Source organism: Hoplias malabaricus, chromosome X1 (assembly GCF_029633855.1).
Source record: "Hoplias malabaricus isolate fHopMal1 chromosome X1, fHopMal1.hap1, whole genome shotgun sequence".
Taxonomy (NCBI): domain Eukaryota; kingdom Metazoa; phylum Chordata; class Actinopteri; order Characiformes; family Erythrinidae; genus Hoplias; species Hoplias malabaricus.
Genome location: NC_089818.1, coordinates 15672438 through 15696608, shown reverse-complemented (window position 1 = coordinate 15696608; position 24171 = coordinate 15672438). Strand labels below are relative to the sequence as shown.

General features: G+C 39.8%; 1 protein-coding gene across 6 annotated transcripts in view; it reads right to left on the bottom strand.

Moving 5' to 3' along the window:
- The window catches only part of LOC136675582 (E3 ubiquitin-protein ligase mib1-like), a 53476-nt gene extending 29305 nt beyond the window's left edge, over nt 1-24171 (bottom strand). For 5 of the 6 annotated variants that reach the window (XM_066652207.1, XM_066652209.1, XM_066652211.1 and 2 more), the window contains exons 1-13: nt 22787-23199; nt 21266-21605; nt 20472-20643; nt 16072-16201; nt 14763-14867; nt 13389-13455; nt 11879-12083; nt 11362-11545; nt 9861-10005; nt 9206-9339; nt 6756-6863; nt 4294-4491; nt 3182-3333 (exon numbers count right to left, since the gene is read on the bottom strand). In XM_066652207.1, the coding sequence (XP_066508304.1) occupies nt 3182-3333; nt 4294-4491; nt 6756-6863; nt 9206-9339; nt 9861-10005; nt 11362-11545; nt 11879-12083; nt 13389-13455; nt 14763-14867; nt 16072-16201; nt 20472-20643; nt 21266-21494 (1829 nt within the window). In that variant the 5' untranslated portion in view covers nt 21495-21605; nt 22787-23199. Of the gene's footprint in view, nt 1-3181; nt 3334-4293; nt 4492-6755; nt 6864-9205; nt 9340-9860; nt 10006-11361; nt 11546-11878; nt 12084-13388; nt 13456-14762; nt 14868-16071; nt 16202-20471; nt 20644-21265; nt 21606-22786; nt 23200-24041 lie in introns of those variants that run through there. The other variant, XM_066652208.1, reaches the window with a different exon arrangement.

Below are 24171 nucleotides of genomic sequence, written 5' to 3'. Positions count from 1 at the left end.
CCCTTCAAACCAGCGCAATGGCTGATGGAGAGATTTCAAATCCGTCTTGTGTAACGAATCTCAATGCTTTGCTAAAGCTGGTAAAATGGAACCAAATCACCTCTTCAATGGATTTGGTCCCCTTCAACCAGCTGTAGCTATGCTTTGATGACACCAGGAACTTTCTGGATCACTCCATTTGTTAATCCTAATAATTGCTGTGACTGAAATGTCTTTTGTGTTTATTTAGCATGTAAAAAAAGGCAAATGACTTAGTAAACGCATTATATGCTCAAGAAAATGCCTGGAAAGTAATGACCCTGGAGCACCTTGACAAATAAAACTTATCAAGCAAAAACCTTTGCTAACTATTTCTTTAAAATCAGATATCATCCAAGAGATGGTGTCCGATCTGTCCTTAGAACTAAATAAAGTGAAGGGGATATTCATTTTTGCTGGGCGGGACACCTTGCGCTGAATATAAAATTTTGAGATGCAGCATGGCGCAGAGGAGCGCTAGACCATGGGGTGAAAACACACGTGAACAACCAAGACCACGAGATAGAGAAAGAGAGAGGGAGAGGGGGGAGAGAGCTACAGCATGAGCTCACTGCGACACGCCTGGGCTCGGTAGCCTCTCTGCCTCTCAATAATCCTCCTGCTCACAAACAGTGGGAGAAGAGTGGAGATGAAAGCCAGATGCTATAGAGTGTGGGGGGCTACGCACACCCATTTAGACACAGAGACACATGCACACAAATCATAACCAGTCAGATCAGGATCTTCTCACACAGTGCTGCAACATAGGCAAGGCACTGCTAGGTCTTTCAGATGAGCTCTTCTTCCCTTCCCTCATCTCTGCCGTGAGTTCCTGTTCTCCTTCTCCGGTACACCGCATCATAATTCTGTCCCCAATTAAATCTTCAAATTCGTTACCATGTCATGCTGACCCTGTTGTGTCTGCATGGCTTGATGGAGCAATGCCAATTACGCAAAGCAGCATGAATATAAAGCATCTCTATGGCACATGACCTTCAAAGGAACTTTTGCCATTAAATCAAGCACGTGATTTTAAACCTTAGCGGATCTGAACTAAAGTCAGCGCTTGTTCTTAGATTGTATAAAAAAAAGAACCATGATGGGGAGAAAAATTAAAAACCCACCATCAAGCTTTCCTGCATTTCAGACTACAGAGAACCAGAGAATAATCAGCTTTCAGTTTATTTACTACAGGTCAATTATTCACAAAAAAAGTATCCCCAGTAATTTACACGAGGGCCATAACACGGCTGCATATCTGGTCATCGGCTGACAGTGATCCCTGATGTGATATTCAGGGATAGAAGGGACAGAGGGGATCATCTGAGCTGGAGAGCTGATGGAGAAAGTTATCAGAAATTGTTATATAATTATTTTTTTTTCTCCAAAATCTCCAAAATGTGCTTGCGTGCAGTGGTGTATCAGATGATGGGATTGTGCCAATTAACAAGTGAGCCCATTTGTAGGGGAGTTAAAAAAGGAGCCCAAGACTTATAAAGTGTGCAGTGCCTGCTTCGGCAGGGCCTGTTAGAAGTGCTGTTGTAAGTCATGGGCTATTAATCGTATTGTTTACAGTGCTGTAGCAGCACTGGCTTCCAGCAGCTGAACAGAGAGCCACGGAGAGCAACCAGGAGTCTGCAATAAACATACACCCGAAGAGGAACGTGTGGATAACCAAAAGCCCTTCACAGAACTTCAACCCACAGATTAAACAATGTGAGCGGCAAGGAGACATCTTTAAAGCAAACCTCGTCAACATTCAAAATCAACTCTGCTGCATAAAAGCCTGAGGGCAAGCTTTTTATGTTTGAGAGTTTATAGGGGAAAAGACATAAAGAGCTCCTGGTAATGCTATGAAAATGTTTATTAAAAAATAATGCATGAATATATACACATCTGAATGTGACAACGCTGTGAATTAGAGTGGGACACGTGTCTGTGTTGACGTTTGCTACTCAAATTATTTGGCATCAGCTCGGGTTCATGTGATTTGTCTCTCTGTTTGGGATTCCTCTGTGGTGTTCCAAGTTTCTCTGAGTATCCACTGGCCCACCAGCACTGAAAGCATTTAGGCCACCATGAGAACGGCACAGCTAAGGCCCAACTATTACTTTAATTTCACGACTGTTTCAGGATAAACACACGTGTGCAAATATAAACTCTTCAACAAAACTAATATAATGACTCTGCAGCCTACAGAAGACAGCGAGGACATCCCAAAATATCAGCAACAAATAAAAAAAAATTTCTGGAGGAAAAAAAAAAAAAGATTACAAGATGTAGCTGTAAAGAAACAAGGCTAAACATTCTTGGCGACTAGACAACCACAGAAATACAGCGCCACAGGCCGCAATGGGGGGGTATGCGCTGGAGACCACAGAGTAGACACATTTAGGACGCAACCTCAGGACAGGCCTTCAAAGGCAGCAAGCTCTACTTAAAGGGACAGAGTTTATCTTAAAGGGGGCCTGAGTTTTAACTGCAGGCTCAGTAGAGGCCTGAGGGCTGCTCGGAAAAGATTGCAGCGGTGGGAACTCAAGCGAGAAATAAGAGTAAATGGTGAGCTAGAGCAGGGCTATATATCTTCAGGACTTTCTGATGACGATGGGATGAGGCTTAAGTCCAAAGCAAGCTTCCACTGTACAAGCATGCCATAAACACTGACATGGGCACTTTTTCATCCAAAAGTCAATAAAGAGGACCCCCAAGTTGCAGCTGAGAGATTGAAGGAGAGATAGATTAAAAAAAAAAAAAAAAAAAAAGAAAGAAAAAATAGAAACGATTGCTAGCATCCTGGTGCCACAGGAATGTTGGTCAGGGAGAGCAGGATGGTGACTGTAGTGTCCCAAAACCAGCACAAACTGTGCCAAATCCCCAACAGCTGTTGTGCTCAGTCCACAAAAATAAATAAATAAACAAAATAACGCACTTAATACGAGGAACATGTGAGCACACTATCTGTTCTTGTTTTTAGTCACAGGTCATGCTCAAGTGCTTTGTATATGGACACAAATGTTAGTGTCCCTAGCATGGTTCCAAATCAAGCAGATACAAAAATAACCAACGTGCACTTTTCTCATCATACCAAATCCATAAATATTTCAGTGCGAACAACACAACAGAATCAAATGAAACCGCTAATACAACATAGAGGCAGCCATACCTGGGGTTCCCACGCAGTGCAGCATGATGTAGTGCATTAAAGCCATTGTTGTTGGTGATAGTGACGTCAGCACCAGCCTCAAGCAGAACCGAGAGCATGTCGTCCCTCTTCTTGCTGATGGCATCATGCAGAGGTGTGTCTCCTTCTGAATCCTACAGGGGGCAGCACCAAGTCCCATATTAATTTAGAATTCTGGTGTTATAGCTCCTATATGAACAAGCAAGCTACTTTCTCTCTCCTGTTATTTGTTGGTTTAATAAGAAGTGGGAGATTTTCCTGCCAGGGCTAGCGCAAGCACATTCTATAAGCTTAAGATATTCTGCAAATTTCCTACATTTATTAGCTTCATAACTCAGGAGGAGAAAAAAATGTTACGAGTGCAAGCGGACTAATCAGAATATTAATAAACCTCATAGTCTAGTATGCTTTAAATTACAAGCATTTATTTAACTGATGGAGGGAGGTTCAGTTCATGGTAAAAATGATAATTTGATGATTTTTCACAACTAAATAAAGGGGTAAATATCCCAAGCATGGAGGTGTAATTTGCAGTGTGGAGGTCCACAAAAAGAATCTTTAAAAAGGGGAGGAAAAAACAAAACTCTACCAGGGAAAAAAAAAGAGAGATGGTTTGATGGAAGGCAAAAGCAGAAGCTTAGAGCTGCGTAAAACATTCAAACAAAATCAAAGCAAGTGGCAGTGAAGGGGAGAATAGAAAGAATACAAGTGTGTTTGCAATTCTTAGATGTCTGTGCTTACCACTGCTCTTCAGATCATTAAAAAATGCCACTTAAACATATACAATATATATATATATTGCACTAAGTAGGAGCTTAGAGTAAGTGGAAGCATAACAGTTAAAGTGGACAACTAGGTAGGAGCAGGAATTAATACGGATTATTAATTAAGGATTCATTTAATAATTAATTAAGGATTAATTTAAACACTGTCATTTCCATTCAAGTATCAGTCATTTCTCAAAGTCTAATAAAACTGCCTTCAAATGAAGACACTATCTAAAATCATATTGGTTGAGATTAACCATTATATTGGGTGGATACTAGCATGATCACAAACGATTTACTTTTCTAAATATGTACACGCTGTAGTACCTGAAGGCTGGGGTGGCAGCCGAAGTCGAGCAGGGTCTTCACCACCTGGAGGTGGCCCTTATTGACAGCGATGTGCAGCGGGGTCTGTCTGCGCTTGTTTCTGGCATTCAGGTCTGCGCCGCCTCGGTGCAGAACCTCTATGACTGAGCCCTCATCTCCAAACGCAGCGTGATGGACTGCTCTATCTCCATCTTTATCCTTCACAAAATGCACGGCAGTTAGTTCAGAAACGAGAGTACATAGATAAAATAATTCTGGTATGTGGCTAATAACCATAGGAATGCTTTATGTCCGAGGTCAGACGGGATTATAAAGAGCGGTGAATGACTTGCACAAAATTATTGATGTGCAATTTTTCTGACCGACTTTATAATTTACAAGCAATTGTTTCCCACAAATTAAGCCCCAAGCTTTTTCTGAATGCTGGATGCAGTTTGCCAATTTCCCCAATTAATCTATAAATATGCTAGCCTGTCTAGTCTTAGTCATAGCAAATAACATTTGTTAAGGCAACTGTAGATATGGAGCACTGATGAGTAACTACTCACAAATTTAGTTTCTATATTTTCACTGTGTTCTCATATTTCAGAATAACAGTGAAGACAAGACGAAGAAACAACATTTCAAAATCTTCAAAGAAGCCATTCCTCTTGCAGTCATACAGCTTTATACATTCTTGACGTTCTCTCAAACACCTTCATTAGCTTCCTCCTGGGAAGCTTTTTGTTGACTGCTGAAAACTGCTTCCAAGTGTGCTGTTAACTCTAAATTTATTTGGAGGGGGGGGGGGTCCATACGCAGGCAACACTTCTGTTCACGTCTTAGGAACAAATTTCAAGATTATGAAAAACCTGCATTCAGGTTTGTCCAGCCGTTTGAGTGGTGATATCCGAGGCAGACAATTTCAGCGGTTTTCTAACAAACGACTGCATATACACTTAATCATTTCTCAGCTCCCTCTTTCACCATCATGACAGCTGTGGTCCTGTCAACGACTGATTCTATTCATAACAGACGACCGGACACAAAGGGAACACCAAACATTTGCTAAAAGGATGCAATCAAATCAAACGGCAGGAACGGCCTGCTCCTCAGCAACAGACACCTCTCGGCCCCAGAATACCACCAGATGCCAGTACATAAATATTCCCCTTTGATTGTGAGTGGAGAACCCGTCACATGTGCGGAATAACAATGCCTGACTTCCCAGTGTACAGTCCTTTTCCCCCCCTCTCTCCTCATAAGTAAACAGAGGATGCAGTAGCTGCATGCTAACGTTTGCTTCTGCTCTTAATATGGGCACTGGAGGATCTCAGACAACAACTCCTCCTTTAGTCAATATGTACCTTACACACACAGGCTTTAACATGCAAAAATTGTCCTTTTGATGGCTGAACTTTAAAGTTTAGGTTATAGTTTAGAAAACGGTAAGCTGATTAGTTTTTCTGTTAGATACCAAATCTGATTCTGTGTCAGACAAGCCCTATAAAACTGAACAAAAGCATTTTTGCAGCACACAATACCTTTTCCTAGAGAAAGGAGATAAGCTCCTCAGAAATTAAGAGTCTGATTAATAGTCTAAGCACAGGCAGCGGAAAGCAACATTTTTGTAGCGAGTTAAATAACGTTTAGAATTATATTACAGGACTTATTATAAAGAAAATAGAAGGGGAAACATCGCAGCTTGTAGCAATAACAGGGACCGATGCAGCTCAAGTAATTACTGCAGTAATATGCTTAAAACTTGCCTATGAGGAGTACATAGTTCTCATTCTATTCAGTGAGTATATTTCTCTTAGGACAGCAGAAACGATTTTAGTGTTTCAAATTCTAATTCCTCGCTGTGTTTGATCATTTACAGGAGTTGACACAATTCACCAACAATTTTTAACGAGATGTTACAAACCGTCTAGTTTAGTGTTTGGGATAATGACTGCACATTTTCTTAAGACCTTTATATTTTATATATATTTATAGGAAACTTATGTCCTCTCATCTTTTTTTTATGTTGAAATATTAATTAGAAAAAGCGCAATTCTACAAATGGCAACAGCAGCATGTTTAACTAAACCACATACTACGCATAAAGGCTTTGATTTTAAATTAAGCCCCAGAAATTGCATCTCCTAAAATGTATATACACTTCCTATCCACTGCTTCTCTCTCTCAGTGTTAAATTTGTTACATCCTTACTGTTTCAGCCCAGATGTTCACGCTGGCCTACTCAGGTCTAAGGACAAGAGCGATCCCTTAGAGGGCTATTGAAAACATAAGGAAACATATCTGCTGGTTTAAATATGAGTAGCTGCATCTCACTGCTTTCAATCAGCTTCACATCACTGCTTTTCAGGTCCTAAATGCAATTCAGGTTAAAAGAGAGGCACCACTCCATTAAGGCTGTTGAGGGACAAAGGACTAGGTTGAGGACAATAAGATGAATCGTGCTTGGTGCACCAGATTACCTCAGCCTCCAAGTCCACGTTGTGTTTAAGCAGCAGTTTGAGCACGTCCACGTGGCCGTTCTGGCTGGCCGCCTGCATTGCTGTGTGTCCAGCACACTGGCCATTCACCTGGAAGAGAAAGGCAGGAGAGTATATGTGATTGTACATATGTAAAACGCCGTATGATTAGCAATGCCTGTGTGTAGTTTTTGTATTTAGCACTTTCTGCGGACCACATTTGCTCAGGAGAATATAGCGCTGGGCAGTACTGATCAATACCTTCCACATACAGTACAGTATCAGATAATAGCATTATATTTACATTAATCAAGTTAATGAGCCCATGCTTTCTGTGCACTGCTAATGTAAATCTTCAACACTGCTTGTTTTGACTGGGCTCCTGCTGTGTAAAATACCTGGTATTTCTATATTTTCATTACTAGGGACACTGATTTATAGAACACAATCTTATTATTATATTTTATAATACTTCATATATTTATTTACCATGGTCAATTAAACCTCATTATTTTTGTATAGGAAACGTGTGTGCACCAATGTGTAGATATTTAACATTTGTACTGTTAACTATTAAGAAATGTGATCTCTATGACATTTTACAGCACCTAAACACTGTTCTCTTCTATACAATAAATCTGGTCTAAAATATCATGCAAATATCCGTTAAATCTAAACATCTGGCTCATAGTGATATTCATGTAGAAATTAGCTGTGAAAAACAATTGGATTTGGTTCTTGTAACTCACACCAATCACACATACCAGCGTTAGGGGTACTCGTGAAGAGGTTAATAGTTGTAGGTGTGCATTTCAGCATCTGAGTGCAAACTGTGTGTGACTGTCTGTGTGTGTGTGTGTGCACGATTGCTTTGCAATGCTCCTCTGTGTGATCTGCAGCACTGCGGTAAGTTAAAGCAGTGTGTGATGGCATGAATATTGATGCCGTAGCTCCTGGAGCGTTCACGGGACACGTCTTGTCCTGCCGGGCGGATCACTTGGCTGGTTGCCCCCTCCTTCCCCCCCCCCCCTCTCTCCTTCTCTTTCCTTTTCTCTCCGTGCATGTGGTTCCCAAAGTGTGGCAGGGGGTATGCCAAAAAAATTTCAACATTTACACATCATTTAATTCCATTACCCATCCACACAATTACACAGGTTCTTCTCCAACGAAATCAGCTGCGATGTGTGTGATCTGCGGCACGTACTTAGCTAATCGTATGCCGTTTGCTGTTCATTTCCCAGCTAGAGAATCTCTTACAGATGCACGTGTGCCTTCATGCTGATAACTGCCTTTCCTGCTGTTCGTTCTTCCCCCCTCCCTGTGCTCTGATCAGCACTCCCAAGAGCAGATGCACTGACATTTAAAAAATGGTCAAAAGTGCTACTTCCATTTTTCAATTGAAACAGAAAAAAAGATACATTTTAAAGAAGTGAGATGGGTTGGGGAGCCAGACGTTTAATAACCGAAGGGGTGTGCATCTGTTTGGGAAGCGCTGCTTTAGGCGATTACTCCTGAGGATCAGGCAGGGCACTGGACCAGGCCTTCCTACTCTGGCACCAGCACAGAGAAGCCAGCAAACCCAGCAGAAGGCAAAAACCTTTTACTGTAATGAGCCTTCTGCAGGCCTGAGAGATTCATTGAAGGTTTATGTCCCAGAGGAGGGGTGAGGCTGGCTTGGCTACAGAGCAGCTAACGTGTATATCTGACCTACTGAGGTCAACAGGGCATCCAAAACAATTGTGACAGTGTGGAAATGGACATTTGTGGAGAGCCGTATTATGTCATGACATTTACATAGCCATTTTCACTGCCTACTATGCAACTAATTTATTATTATATATATATTTTTTAATGATTACTATGTTAAACTGCATGTCTTAAATAAACATGGCATTATGTAATTAATATGATAATTAAAACTACATTGCACACTCCAAAGAACATAATATTTGATAAAAAACAAACAAAAAAAAAAATACATAGGAACCCATCAAGAAGTATGCAAAGACTTGCAGTCTCAAGGACAAACAAATGAAATTTTACCCCCAGAATGAACTCTGATTACCATATTATACACAATTACATGTGCCTTGAATATTAGTCCCAAGTGTGAGTTACAAAAGCACTCTCCTGTTCTAGCGTTTCGTTCCATAAACAGGTGGGCCCAAGGGAGAGACCAAGGGAATCTCATACATATAATAGCAGACACCTTGCTTTGATGGAGGGTTTGATCTGATCAGGGGGGTTTCACTTAGAAAATCTGAAGCTACTTTTCAGGACTGCAGCAGTTCAAAGTGATTCTTCTATACACACAGATCCTCAGCCCCCATGCTTGTCACTGAAGAGGTATCTTGGTAAAAAGAACTCTGAATTATAATCAGAACTGAACTTTCTTGCCCTTTATTACAAAGTGCTGCATTTTCACTGCCAACATTGTGCATTCTTTGACTTACGTCCACATCCGGCCTCTTCAGGATGTCCTCCACTTTAGCCAGGTCTCCATTGGCTGCTGCTTTCACCAGCTCTTCGTTAATATCTCCAGACTCCTGAGTCTCAAACAGTTTCTTCAGCAGCTGAGACAGACGCTCTGGGGATAAACAAAGACATTTAACAACAACAAGCATTAACATTAATGTACTCAGTAACAGACGTAACACTGAACTCTCCTAAATTTTAACACCTCAAATTTACAATCACATATCAGCCTGGTTTCAAATTTATTACTGTATAATTTATACAGGCTACTGTATCATGACTTAATCATAAGTCTGCAGTGTAAGGGGTGTGAGATGAAGATCATTATTAAAGATATTGTACAGTTAAATATTAACCATATTCTGCTATAACTGGAGAGCAAAATAATCCCTGATCATTTTGCTGGATACTATACATATAGAGCCTGTGATATGCATGAGTCTGTCCCAAACGTGTGTTATTAAGCCAAGTGTCCCCCAAGTCATGGCTCCACCCGTGGCAAGGAAGAGCTAGACTCTCTATATTGAGTCTTTGAGGAAGACATCAGGGCTTAGGGCACCTTTTGAGACAGGCTCATAAATTACAGAGTAGCTGCTGTGCATATACACTTGTGTGTGTGTTTGTGTGTGTTACCTCCAGATGCATTGGTGACTGCAGAACCAGCAGGAGCCACTTTAGTGACAGCGGCTGGGTTGTAAGTCCAGGAAGTGCCACACACCTCCACTTTCAGGTCACTGTCAGAATAGATCTGCTGCACTCTGCCCACTTTCCCCAGGGTCTGCAGAGGGCAAAACAAAGCCAGCCGAGCATGTGTTAACTGTGTAAGGCTTTTCAGACAGTCAACAAAACATGCACAACACAGGGAAAAAAGAAAGAATGTGTAATGGAATGAATTAAAACAAGAACAAAGTTCACAGGTACAACAGAACCTACAGCTCCACTAAGAGAAAACAATACTCACAACACTCCATAACAAGGAGGGAGGGAGGGAGAGAGAGAAATCGATAAGTCCACGGTTTGCCTTTTAAAAACGAGATGAGGCTCATTTAAGAGGAGAATACCCAAAGGGTCCTGGGCTTGCAGCGCCATTTCTCATTTCTATTGCTCATAACTATGGCTATTGGAAAGCTTCGTCCATCAAGGAAAACAAAGGCATGGTGTTCAAAGAAACATAAACCAAGCACATTGACCAAGGCCACTCAGCGGCTGTTAGCCTCTAATCCACATGCCCTGTGAAAGAGAGGGAACGTGGTGCGAAACGCTCAATAAATAAACCAGAGCAGCTGCAATACGCATGGAATTTGAAAGGCTGATGTGCATCAAAACCTCATTAAAATAAACAGCTATGCAGGCTGAAAATCCTGTGACTGCTTTGTATAAGGAATTAAAAACAGTGAAGCAGACATTCACATGCACCTACGTTTTAAAGAACATAGTAATACATTAGTTACTGTAACATTTAGCTTGTCATTTCTGTTATTTGAATACAACATTCTCTCCATTGTAACAATGCACTGAAGAGACAAACTACAGAAAAATGGCTGCAATAAAAATTCTGTTTCCTAGCAGAAACATTAGTTATCTGCCTTCCTTCAGTGTTCATGAGTTATTAAAAAAAAAAGAATTTAAAACAGCCTACTGGGAAAGCAGCTGTAGTTTTTGAAAACTTCCTCCCACATTCAAGAGGCATCATCAGAAAGAGGTCTCTCTAAGCTTTAATCAGGTAAATCTCAACCTAGACTCAAGTGGCACTGTGCTTTCATTTTGGTAAGAGGGCTTCTTTAATGTTTATGCTCCGTAAAAGAAACCAAGACTAACAAAGTGAATGTTTTAGCATGAGAGAAGACAATTCACACAGGCTTTTAGTAGTGACTGTGATCAGTAACAGTAACTAGGGCCACCTACACTTCACTGTCTAGTCCTTTGTGAGCAGTGTCAAACTGGATGCGATTCATAAAGTGCTTGATAATGGGCTGATGTTATTAGGAGTGAAAGCGCAATGTTCTTCAATGTCATTATTGCACTGTTATCCCTATCTACGCTCCTGTTCTGATTAAGGATAAAGCTGAAGCTAGATGGATGACAAAAGACCCTGAATAATTTAATAAAGAGCGTGAAGGCTGAAGCAGCTCACCGGAAGCATGGCCTCAGCCCACTCCCCATGGCCCCTCTGCAGAAGTTTGATGCGGTCAATGTCGTAACAGATCTGGACCAGGTCTCCAACCATGAACTGAGAGCTCCCTCCCTCAGCACCAGCTGCCACCTCTCCACTTCGAGCCACATTGGCCTTGGTCAGCACGGCAGGATTGAACGTCCACCTACGGGAGAAAGCGTGCAGTTTGGATTTAGTAATCAGACAGATGAGGGGAAAAAAAAAAGTTGATGGCAATCATTCCCAAGCAATCTTACGTCCTAAACATAAGGGAAAGATAGGTACTTCTTAATAACGCAGGCTTGTTTTAAGTGGAATTGGAACTATATAACCACAAAAAATGCAGATTTTCAGTTGAGGTCAACACCCTCTATTCATATCACTGCCACAGAAGAGGGATATAGTTCAACAGCTTTCAGAAACTACATAGTTAACACTAAAAACATTTCATAAAATTCAAGTAGTGACACATTTAACTGGGGAAAACCACTGGGCTGACCTGTTTCCGCTGGGATACTGGACAACTATGTCATGGTCTTCATCAATTCCACACACAGTGCCAGTGGTAGTGAGCGTCTCAAACATGCCATCTGTCCAGCCTCCGTGACCATGCTGCAGAGACTGAACAATCTCCAGGTCCAGATCAATGTTGACCAGGTCTCCGATCTGCAGACCACCTGGGTTCCTGTTCCCATTCTGCTCACCTGAGGGGCACAAAATTAAACACTAGGTTATGTCAAAGTTTGTGGATTCCCCTTAAAAATAGCAACTTATGCCATTTTAAAGTGCACCTGTTGAGGACAGAGATGTTCAATTTTAAAAACACAGCTTCACCAATCATCACCACCCTCTGGAACAGCCTCAGCCAGAAGGAACCATATTCAATGCCAAGGATAAGCTAGATCTGTCTTAAGCCCTACCACACTGTGTGAAGGACTTAAACTACACTCTAAAAAGTGATAGAGTGCTGTTCAGTACCTGAGGGGTAAGTCGGAGTGGTGTCTGTAGTCCAGAAATAATGACCCAATAGCAGGGCCTGACCTTCTTAAATATCTTGTGGCTGAATGCCATTAAATCTTCACAGAATATGTATCAAAATCTAGTGTAAAGCCTTCTCAAAAATATATATTGTTAGTGCAGCAAAGGTGTACACAAAGCTGTATAAAAACATTAAATATTAGAAGAAATATAGGGCAAACAATTGTCCAAACAGTGAATCTAAGACTGCTGCATAATACTGGCAAAAAATACTTGTACTGTTTTATATTAAATTTATTGAAACGGCATACATTTCACATCTGTGATCAAAAGAATAATACATAAGAATAATGACTGCATGAATGACCTCATACTTTTAAACCCCTCAAGTCACATTTAACTGGAACTGTGAGTGGTCATGGTACTCACAACATATAATACAAATAATTACACAACACAAATAATTGCTTAGAGGACAAATTTGCATACTGCAGCCTTCTGCAGTATTGGTATAGCAAACGCCAACACCAGGACAACAATTAAGAAACAATATTGTGAAACATGAATTAAAAGCCAAGACCAACCCACAGCAGCAGAGCTGTTCATATGATGGCAATGACAACAGAGGACACTAAAACTGGCTTCGTATTAAATTGCCCACGATGACTGGGGCCACGTTTAGTGGTATCAGCCCTCTATTAATTTAAGATGGTTCAGTGAAATGTAGAAGTGTGACAGAGCGTGTGTTAGGCAAGATCATTTTGTTTTATTCGGCCTTGCAACATCGGCTAGGACAGGACAGAGTCAATTATGGCCTGGGGCCAGGAAGGCTTTTAAAGGGAGAATGTGCCACCATTGCTTATGCCTGAATACAGTTCTTTCAATAGAGTGCTGACATCTAGTGGTGGCGACTTGACCAATAATCTTAAATGAAAACAAAGAGAGGAACTGGTTCAAAGCGTTCCTGATACTAATACACACCGATTTAATATACAAAGACTCTCAGAAATGTAAGTGACAAAGGTACTCACCCAGCACTGGACAGTGGTCTCTATAGAAGGTCCCACCTTTGGCATCTTGCACACATTTTAAGTCTGACTGTGGTGGGGAAGAGAGGGAAGATTAATTAATAAACAGTTGATGTATATTTAAACTCTATATTTGTATTTTTAAAATTTTATTTTCATATTTAAGATGGAATTGAACATAAAATATGGTGAAATCAATGAATAAAAATGTTGCAGCTGAAGAATGTCTAATGTTTAAGTTATTTCCCTGTAGAGGATTTGATTTATTATCAGTTAACAAAAATTAACAAGATTTGACCAGTGCAGTTCTGACTATGTGCACACTGACAAGCCCTTAACATGTGGTATACTCTGCTACAGTTCAAGCTGAGGTGTATTTAACAATGCGAATTATTTTAGCCCATCTACAGCTACTTAATTTCCACAACACATTAACCCATTTGATATAAATATTCAAACAGCTGCCTGTTTCTTTATCTAAAATTGAATGTGCTCCAAAACAAGCAAATTTTGCATGGTACTGAAGGCTAACCAGAATTCAAAGAGGTTTTTCTTCCATTTTAAAAACTGACCCAGCCCAGAGTGATCTTTCTGAAAGAGGCACAATGCACAGGCACATCTACTCTTTAGATACGCAGTGGAAAAACATTACCTTTTTTGAATTTCTGGTTCAAATCTTTCAGTTTCATGACTAAAGTCAGAACGAGTGGTTTTGTTTTTCCTACAAATTCATTATTGACTAAAAGTAGCAGAAATCACAGCCAATATTATTTACAAAGAGAGTTATTTTTAAAAAGTCACCATTATTGATTAGTAAATAATTGTAAATATCCCAGACATTAAAAAGTCAATGCTGCCCAAAGGGATATACCCTGACCCAAACAGTCATTAATTTAGTCTGCAATTTATACTCCTCATTCAATTTTAATAAATCTAGAGGCAGATGTCCTCAACACGGTGCAGAGAGATTTTTTAAATAACAAAGAACGAGTCTGTTACTTATGACGCAAGCTCACTGGCTGAAATTCAGATGTAGCAAAATGGTCCTCAGCCAATGAGAATGTTGAATAGCATTTTAAAGCCAGCCCGGCACACTTTCCCTGGACCACACCCCCTCCCGTTTTTTGACCTCCCAGACAACTCTTTCGTCTTCTTAGTGAAAGAAAAAAGGCAGCAGATTTCTTTTATCATGTAGATGGTGCTTCCAGCTGCCTGAACAATGGGAGCCTTGCATTTGCCGGCTGCTTGGGGTTCACAATTGGGCCTCGGACCAAGAACAGGGGCTTCTTTGCATGTGTGCATGTGCAGGCGGTGGAAGAGAACACAAAGGCCATCCAACTCCCCCTCTTTTGTGTAGGCGTGGTGGGGGTGGCTCACCATGCCCTCGAAGCCGACTCTGTAGAGGTTCTTGGCCCCGTTGTCCCAGAGGACGTAGGCTGCACTGTGAGGGCTGGCTGCACTCCAGTCTTGAATCTCTGTCACCTGGAAGAGAATTAAAGAAGTGAACAGGATGACACAGCAAACATACGGCACACTCATAAATGCATTTTGTTACGGGTAGGGAATTGAGGGGCATTTTTACTCACTTCAGGGGCATTTTAAAAACAAATGAGGATATAAACAAACTAACAAATCTACATAAACCAAATGTCAGAAAATGTACAAAGCTTTGAATGAAAACACAAATGTGTTGTGGATACTATGTTTAGCTCTATTTTATGTGTGGAAGATAGAAGCTAATGTATCTGCTGTTTGAATTATTTTGTTTAACTTCTATTTGAGTAAATTTTCCACTTCTACATATTTTTACCTTATTTAACCTCATTCCCTACACTATTCTGTTATTATCAATCACAACAGACACACGATAGCCATGACAGTAATCTTTGTTTATGTGCGAGAATGAAAGAATGTAACTTATTTAGGGACATAAAGACATTGGAGTCTAACAGCAAATAAACCCGTCTTCTGGAAACAGCACTAATATTTCTTTCGAGTCATTAGCTGCACTACAGACTGAATAATCCCCCAATTTGTTTACGTCTAAGCTAAATAATCATTTGGTAAAGATTAGCAATTATTATCTTGAAACACAGGCAGCTTTAAAACAAAGAGGTGAATTATATTTTGTCAAGAAAGCGGTCCTTCGAAGAGAAGTGATGTTTATTTACTATGAAAAACTAGCTGGCATCAAGTGGTGTCTTGGATCATTTATGGTGTCATGCATAAATTTTCTGCAGTGAGCCTTTCAGCCTTATTTATAACAGCAAACAGTGAGTCAACTTGTAATGTTGCATGCTGGCCTCTAAATTTACCAGTAGGGACCGCTGAGTTTAATGGCCCATACAACAACATGTAGAATGGTGATTAAACAGCAGTTTTACACCGGTGAAAGCTGAAAACCTTTGGCAAATGCTTCTGAAGCTACTGAACACACAGGATTCCGGAGATAAATGGTGTTGTTGCATATTCTGCCTCACTGTGCGTCTGTCGTATTGTGAAAAGTGGGTTTAACATTACAATATATAATGCTGAAACTCACTGTTTACAGTAGTTGCATCGTGGCAAATGCTGTTAATTTAGGTCTTGTCTTGCAGTGCAAACACAGCATCAAATCCAATTATAAATATTGATTGCTGGAAAAAAGTTCACTGTTAAAAAAGAAAGTTGACACAATTTTATTTACCTTTCCTCTTCTGCCGTTGCCACCATCCTGGTCCTCCCATTGCCAATCCACTCCCCGTACAACTCGCCCTCCAGCGAAGATCCCCCGGGCTGTGATCTTTTTGGATTTACGGCGAGACTCCAATAGCACTCTGCACATAAGCATAAGAACATATTAAACAATGCAAAATACATTGTATAAGAAAAAAAAAAGTGTCCAAAATGGCACAGACAACAAGTGCATACATTAACTGGTCTGACCTTCTATAAATGTGTTGTAAAATGGCTGTTAAACACAGCAACACTAGAAATCACAGTAGTTACATGCACCATTATTGTTTATTAGGTGAGAGTTACAGCACTGATACTGGAAAAATATATACATCGTTGTATTAGAAATGAGGGGGAAAAAAATCCCTCCTTTTAAAAGTTGAAAGAAATGACAGCGCTCACAAGACACCATGCCTATAAAACCCAGCCCAAACCTGGAATTGCATCCCTAACAATGTGTTTTAATTTCTTTTTAAATGTTTCTGTTGTGGAATCCAGTGATGAAAAACACAGTCATCAGTGTGCTAGTCTGCCATCTGGATATCACCCCATGCAGAACCACAACATGCAGGGAGCAGGTTTGCCAGATGGCCGTCTCTGATCTTTCGAGCTTTACTGCTACAGGCGTTCATTTTTCTCCTGTAATTCTGTGACTCTTTCAAAAGTCTTTATCGTCACAAGAGGCAGAGTACAACCCAGGGTTACTGAATCAGGTCCTGCCCTGACAGCATACAAACAAACACGCTGCAGCTCGAGACACTTCAGCAACTCGACTCTGAGGTATAGACATGCATTAAATTAGTGCCTGATTTGGCTCATGGCCCAGAATAATTCAAAGCTCAAAAAGTTTATTCCTAAAAGAGGTAAACTAAAATAAATAAAATAATGTCAACTAAAACAAAGCAAAACTAAATGTACATAAGGCAGATTGAAAAAATGTCAATATTTAATAATTATCGTTGGACATTTATATTAATTATAAACCTTCTTCGCAAGAATTTGGTAGAGCTGTTCACAGTAACTAGAACATGCCTGAACAGCAGCAATGTCCTTGAGCACTCCTATGAGTTATGCCAGTCAGCATTTTAAAGAGGAGGCACACAGGTCAACATCCGTTCAGAGTTTAAAAATACAGAGAAACACATCAGATGGTGGAGACTGTCAAAGCCATGTAAAAGAATGGTGCAACCAAAACAGGCTCCTTACTGAAAGTTTCCTTAGTCTCTTCTCTTACTGAACAGGTCTCGACTTGATTATAGATTACTTACTTACAGCTTTAGCACAACACCGTAACATTATAGAAGCGAAGGATTTAAGAGTTGATGGAGTGCATACTCATTATCGGCTCTGAGAGGGACTCTCAAAAATAAATTCTGCAGTTAAATAATGTACATAAACCTCCTATAAAACCACATAAAACTTTGTGTAACCAACTGCAGAGGAATTATAATCATTTGAATGACAAAATTGTAATTGAATATACACTTTGATTAATTGACCAGCCCTGGCAGTGCGCACCATCAATTAAAAGGCATTCTCTCTGAAACAGAGCCTTTCACTGATTAATGATATGTTTGTTTATATTAAATCAAATCTTGTCTTAAATGTTTTTCTTAAAGCGACCATGTTAATCTTTTTCAATTAAAATATAAGGAGATATTGGAAAGAAAGTTCTGTCAATAGTTATTATTTGGGTTTGTATATTACTATGAAAACAATCAATTTTTATTATTATAACATTGCTATAATAATCGTATCATTATATAAGATAAGGACAAACTTGCTTAGCTCATCCTTAGGCACATCTTTGTGAAATACTGCCTACTCAGGCATTACCCGTCAAGACACAGAGGTAGATCTGGCCTGTAAAGTGTCAACGACAGGCTGTTTTACTGCTGCATAGCCCAGTAGAGTAGATTTAGCAGCTGGCAAGCTCAGTTTGATTTGGCTATGTTCAAAGGAAACACCCAGCAATACCTTAGCAGCAAAAGAACACATCCCCCCCAACCACTATTGCAATGCAATATCTATCAACTCTCCCCAGGGAATGGGAGTTACACTTGTTTGAAAAGACACCAGCTGCTGAACTAACCTATTGTTTCCTGACTCATGTTGAGGGGAGTCTCGGATGGCAGCCAGGAGTGAAGTCTAACCAACTGATGGGCTTTTATTTAGGCAACAGACTCAACATATGTAAACAGCTAAGCGGACTGAACCCAGAAAAAGGAAGAATATATAAATTAATAAAATACACAATCATTTAATAAAAGACTATATTTTTGTATTTAAAATATGTGCAGAGAAGTTAACAGTGGGTGTTGTGTGTCAAGTTTTGATCATAATGATAATACCAAATAAACTCATCAAGAAATGTACTTATGTATTAATTCAAGCCTTACACATAGGAACTGCTGTAACAACTGTACTACTTTTAACCGTGGTTCCACTTTTGCATCAGCAAAAGGCTGATTCCTAGTACAAAACGGTAGTCTAAAGTATCACCAGACAGAACAGAATTTCCTGAATCAGGACACTAAAGTATCATATAAACAAACTGTGAAATTTGTGAACAACTTCATGTACAAAATATACTGAACTGATAAATAATGCAAAAGTGTGGACAGAGGCATTTAATGTTTTCTCCTAATTCAAACTGTTCACAAACAATGTTCTTTCTTTATGTCTTTGGCAAAATTGAAATTTTAAAGCTGCATGAAAAAAATGTGACCAGGCATCATCTATTCTGAGCGTACAGTGCAACATGTGTAACATTAACAGATTGTTTACAGGTGTGTGTTGAAAATTCTGCAGCTAATAATCATGATAAATAATGTGTAACTTGAGCCCAAAGCAACTCTGTCTGCATGTTCATACTTTTTTATAGTTCAGATTCCTTGCACAGCTATTCATAAGGATGTAAACTGTAACTGATGATACGAACTGTAAAGGCTGGTACACCCACATTTCTAAGGCGGGCACAGAAGTGTTGCCCAGCAACAAAAACCCATAAACTATAAATGCATGCTGGGTTCAATACTGGATCAAACCTCACAAAAAGCATGTTTACTTGCATAACAAAGATTCTGGATTAGTTTATAACGATAGTCTAAAGCCCTATTCGGACAGAATTAGTTTTACCTCTGGACGTGGGGTAAAGTAATTATTATCAGAGTATCTCTGTAGTTTAAATCCCATTCAAATAAAACATTTCAGTCATTTTCCTGGAGGGTGGGCTCCTGTTTCAGGAAAGCTTTTTGCCTACTATAAAAACAAGCAGTAAAAATAAACCCAGGATATATTAATCCCATCCGAATTGACACATGGGGGAATATTGCGTCATATCCCGGGGGAAAGAGACTTTCACACTTTTTCTCGAGGGCGGAGGAGCTGGAGGAGACGTTTAGTGATTAAATATATGGTTTAAGTAAAAGCTCAGCAGCTGAACAAAGCCACGATCAAATGCAGAAAACAACCTGAAAAATCACTCAGTTAAGAGACATTTCTGGTAGCTGTAGGTAGGTTTCACGCACATTATTAGCCTCCATACATATTATTATGAACGTGTCCTACTCTTTAACTTACCATTAAACTGCTAATATTAGTTTAAATAACTGTATGAAGGACAAGTAAAGGTTTGGCCATCTTCTCGCCTGTTATCTGTTATGAAGGACTAGATAAAGTCGTTGAGTGCTGGATATTTGTAGGCTGTTCTCAGAACAGTTGTGACACTCTAAACTCCAGTATCTCTGATGTGTCTGATCCACACTATGTAACAGCAGTGCATGAAACGAGTAGCCACACCCATCTCTTATTTTCACAGAGATGTCTTATCCAGTGCAAATCCACCATAAACATTACTGACGTCGTGTGGAAAATTTACATTACGCCAGCTTCCCGTGTAAAACTAATCCCGAACGAAAAGGGCTTAACACTCATTTAAAAACAAAACAAAACAAAACAAACCCAGAATGATTGCCCAAGTGTAATTTAGCTCGATCTACGCTTAGTCAGAAACAGGTCAATACTGGCTGAACTATCTGAGTCAGATTTGAACATGTAATCACTTGGAGCACTCCAAGTGTTAAAGTCTTGTGGCTTTTTCAACAAAAATACAAAACCTTTTAACACCAAAACATACGTATTGAAAATATTCATTTTAAATATTTTGTCTAAACTAGACATAAAGAGGGTGTTTTACTGCTTTAGTAATCAGACTATTATGATACACATGAAAACAGGACAACAACTTTTATATAATTCCAGTAAATGCCTCGCTATCCTTTGTACGTAAACATAGTTACAGCTCTGAAGAGTGATTTAAAAAGAAATAGGAACAACAGAGCCTTACAGGGAACGGTCTGTCTCTCTCACCTTTCACTGCCCGGCGTGGTGATACGGTAAAACCTGTGCCGTAGGTGATGTTTGTCCCCGTGGTAACAGGTGGTGCACAGATCATAATTAGTGCACTCTGCACATTTCCAGCGAATGCCGATGATTGGCTGCTGTCGACAGGTGTCACACATGGTGCCATCGTGCTTAATACCTGCGAGACGAAGGGACGGTTTGTGAGATGGTTTACATTCTCAAGTTACACAGTGCACAACACACAAGCACAAGCTTGTTTTGAGAACATTTGTCAAGAAATTGTAGATGTGGTCAACATCTACAATTTCTTGACAAATGTTCTCATCCGGGCGATTTACAATTTAATTCTGCATTAAATTATGTATTGCTTTATCACACACTTTCATTGTAAACTTATAAACTGCAGGAAAACATTTGTCTAAATATCTAAAAGTAATTTAAATATCTAAAAGATATTTCTTTATTTTCCTTTCTTAAAGCCATATTTTCCAGGTTCTATAACAGACTTACACAAAAGATTGTGGGTTATTTTGTTTTGAGTTTCCACATGTAAACATTCCCTCAAAATTGTCCATATTAATGTTATCCACAATAAATATGCAATCACTTAAATTCTGCAATCTGAAACTGAGAGCTTTTAAATTACAGATATAGGAGACCCACTTTTTTAAGACCTGAGAAGAGCATACCTTAACCTTACCTCCCAGATGTAGAAACATATGTTTTTACCCCAACCTAACCTCCCTCTGTCTATCCTCCTCAGTTGTGGGGGGGCTATGGAAGCTAAGAAAACCCCTCACCTGTGGGAGCACTGTCGAGGATCCTCACGTCGTAAGCTCCAGAGCATCGGTAGTTTGCGGCGGTGCCATTGTCCCAGACCACCACCACCTCCTCAGGGCTCTCGAAGCTGCGGACTGTGCCCACGTGACCCTCGCCTCCATCCTGTTTACCCCACTTCCAGTCCGGGCCACGGATCACGCGGGCTCCCACTCCTTCCATCATCACCCGGTTATTCCTGCCGCTGCTCATTTACCAACAGCTTCTCAGTGAAGACAATACTAGCTCGTCCAAAGCTAGCTCTTAGAACCGTGGCCAGATCCTCCCCAGCCCTTTCCTGGTGACTTTACATCTGTCATACACCTGGACAACAACAGATATTAAAGAGGTCTTTAACATTAAACCAGTACAACATCAGCTGCTGTTCTGTCTATTACAAAGAGCTAACAAGATAGCCAGGTTTATTTACCTTAATATGTATTACTTTACTTTTAAATTATATTTGTACCATTGCCTAAAAACATAATAAAGAAAATACTACAGATCTGCACCCTCACATAGTGTAGTTTAAAAGCAAGCTTTTAAAATTTAACATATCAACTTCAGCCTCACTTAACCCCATCTTTCTCTCCATGTTAACCAGTTAAACAGACATGTTTAGCCTAATTCAATATCTAGCCTTATTTAAAAAACAGATTATATTACTGAAATAAAAGTAAAACATTCGGGAAATTTGGGAAAATCTCCCTACAGCAAGTTCATTGAACAACCTCTGCTATTATTTTTTTCTGTCCAGCAGCTAATTCTAAACAGTCAGCTTTAATGTAATGTTAGGCTTAATATTTTAAGTTTTTCACTTAGAACACATTTTAAGGCTTGTATCACCATCAAATAACAACAACAACAACAAAGACATTTACAACAAGCTCAATTAATCTCAGCTTTTGATTTTTTAAACAGGGATTAATACCAAAATGTAATTTAATATTTATCTTACTATTTATTTATTTTTTACTCTAAAAAACAACTTAAATAATTGTATCTTCGTCTAAAAAGGACCTTTACAGCAAGCTCACTTAATCTCAGCTGCGGCTTTGTCTCTAACTGCAACCTAGATTTTGATAATTAACCAAATTTAAGTCAATATTCAGCTTAATATTTTGTCTATTTTTTATTCTGTATAGTACATAGTATCTTTTTTTAAAGAATGGAGATTAAATATTCCTTCAGTAAGCTCTCTGTTCACCCTCAGTTGTCTGTTTTGTCTGTGTAACTTAGCAGCTAATGCTAACACTAACGTTAGCTCGGTCAAGTTCTCTCGATATCTTGACTCGACTAAATATTTTAACATTATTTAACGTAAATGTCAACATTTACCTACGTGTATCCTTTACAGACTCGCACGAGTTACAGAATTAAATGTTAAATGTTGGTAAAGCACCTTTTTACACGCAGAATCTGTGTCTGGCCTAGTTCACACACAAATGCTATTCATCCACACAGATAATGAGACTAACCAAGCAGACGTGGATTTAAATACATACATCAACATATATCTATATTTCCGTCAGTTTAACAGTGGGAACGGTCTCAGGTGCCGTTGCAGAATTCCCTTTAAAAAACAGGTACGACCAGCGAAATCAAACAGCTGTTCCAAAGTTGTGAGCTAAAGCTAACGCTGCTGTTCCCTCAGCGTTAGTTTGCGAAGAAAAAAAACAAATAAATACATACAAAAATAATAAATAAAATAACACGAAAGCGACAAAGCGAACCCCAAGTCCCGCTTTAATCCAAATATGTGGTAAAAGATGGCGAAATCCAGCAGAAATCCCGAATTGAAGTTGGACACAGCTCAACAGATGGGTGTCCGACTGAGAGGAGTCGAGTTTCTCTCAGTGAGAGAGAGACAGCCAGCGCCTCAGACACAACACCAGCCTCTGCCCCTCCACCGCAGTCCGGAAAACACCTCCTCTCCGAGCTTTCCACAACCAAACAAACTACTCAACCATTACTCACAGCTAGTTTATCAAAACTTCATTAATGCCGGACAAACCATAAACAAACAAGACTCTTTGTTGCACTGTTATAACCGGGTCGTACATGTGCTTTTTCTTTTCTTTTCTCTGCAGTTTGTTCTCTGTGTGGGGTCAGTCTTTTCATTCCCCTAATTTCACTGCTTTTCTCTAATATTTAACTCAGTATTTCGATACAAACAAGTGAGAATTCATTTTATATTAGAGTTGATAAAGGAAAATCATGTTTTTAAAATAACGATTCTTATATTTAATAACTGCCTGGCCTTGTTTCAAGACAATACAGTCCTTATTTATAGACAACTCAGGACTTTATTTTCTTACCTCAAGTCAAAATTATTCAAGTCTGACACTGTGACCAGAAAAAGAGAGAAGCTTAATTAAAAACTCTTCACGTTTTCTTCAGTGTGTCTTTGTGTGTACGAGGAATATCACACAGTGTGGTTTGTCTTCCATGTGGGACCACAAGCTTCTCCTTACAGCACTGATTACCGTATTTTAAGATTAAGAAATGTATTAGGGTTAGAGTAAAGTTTAGTATAGGGTTAAGGGTTGTGCTGGTAGAACTTATTTATATGATAAGGTTAAATTAGCAGAACATTAATGGAAGTCTATAATAGCCCCACAATGCATGAAAACAAACATAAGAGTGTGTAAACAGTGCCGCTCCATCCCCACTGTGGGTGTGTGTGTGTGTGTGTAGCGGTTGTTCTGTGGTTTTCCTGCCGGAACAACAGAATCAGCTCCCGGACTTGTAGCTACTTACCTGCGGCCGCTCTGCGCCGTTTCCCTACAGCAGGAGTCGAACCGTACCGATTCAGACCGAATCGAACCGAATCGAATCGAGGCGCCGCTCAACGAGCACCGCGAGGCGCCATGACAGAACCGGAGAGGAG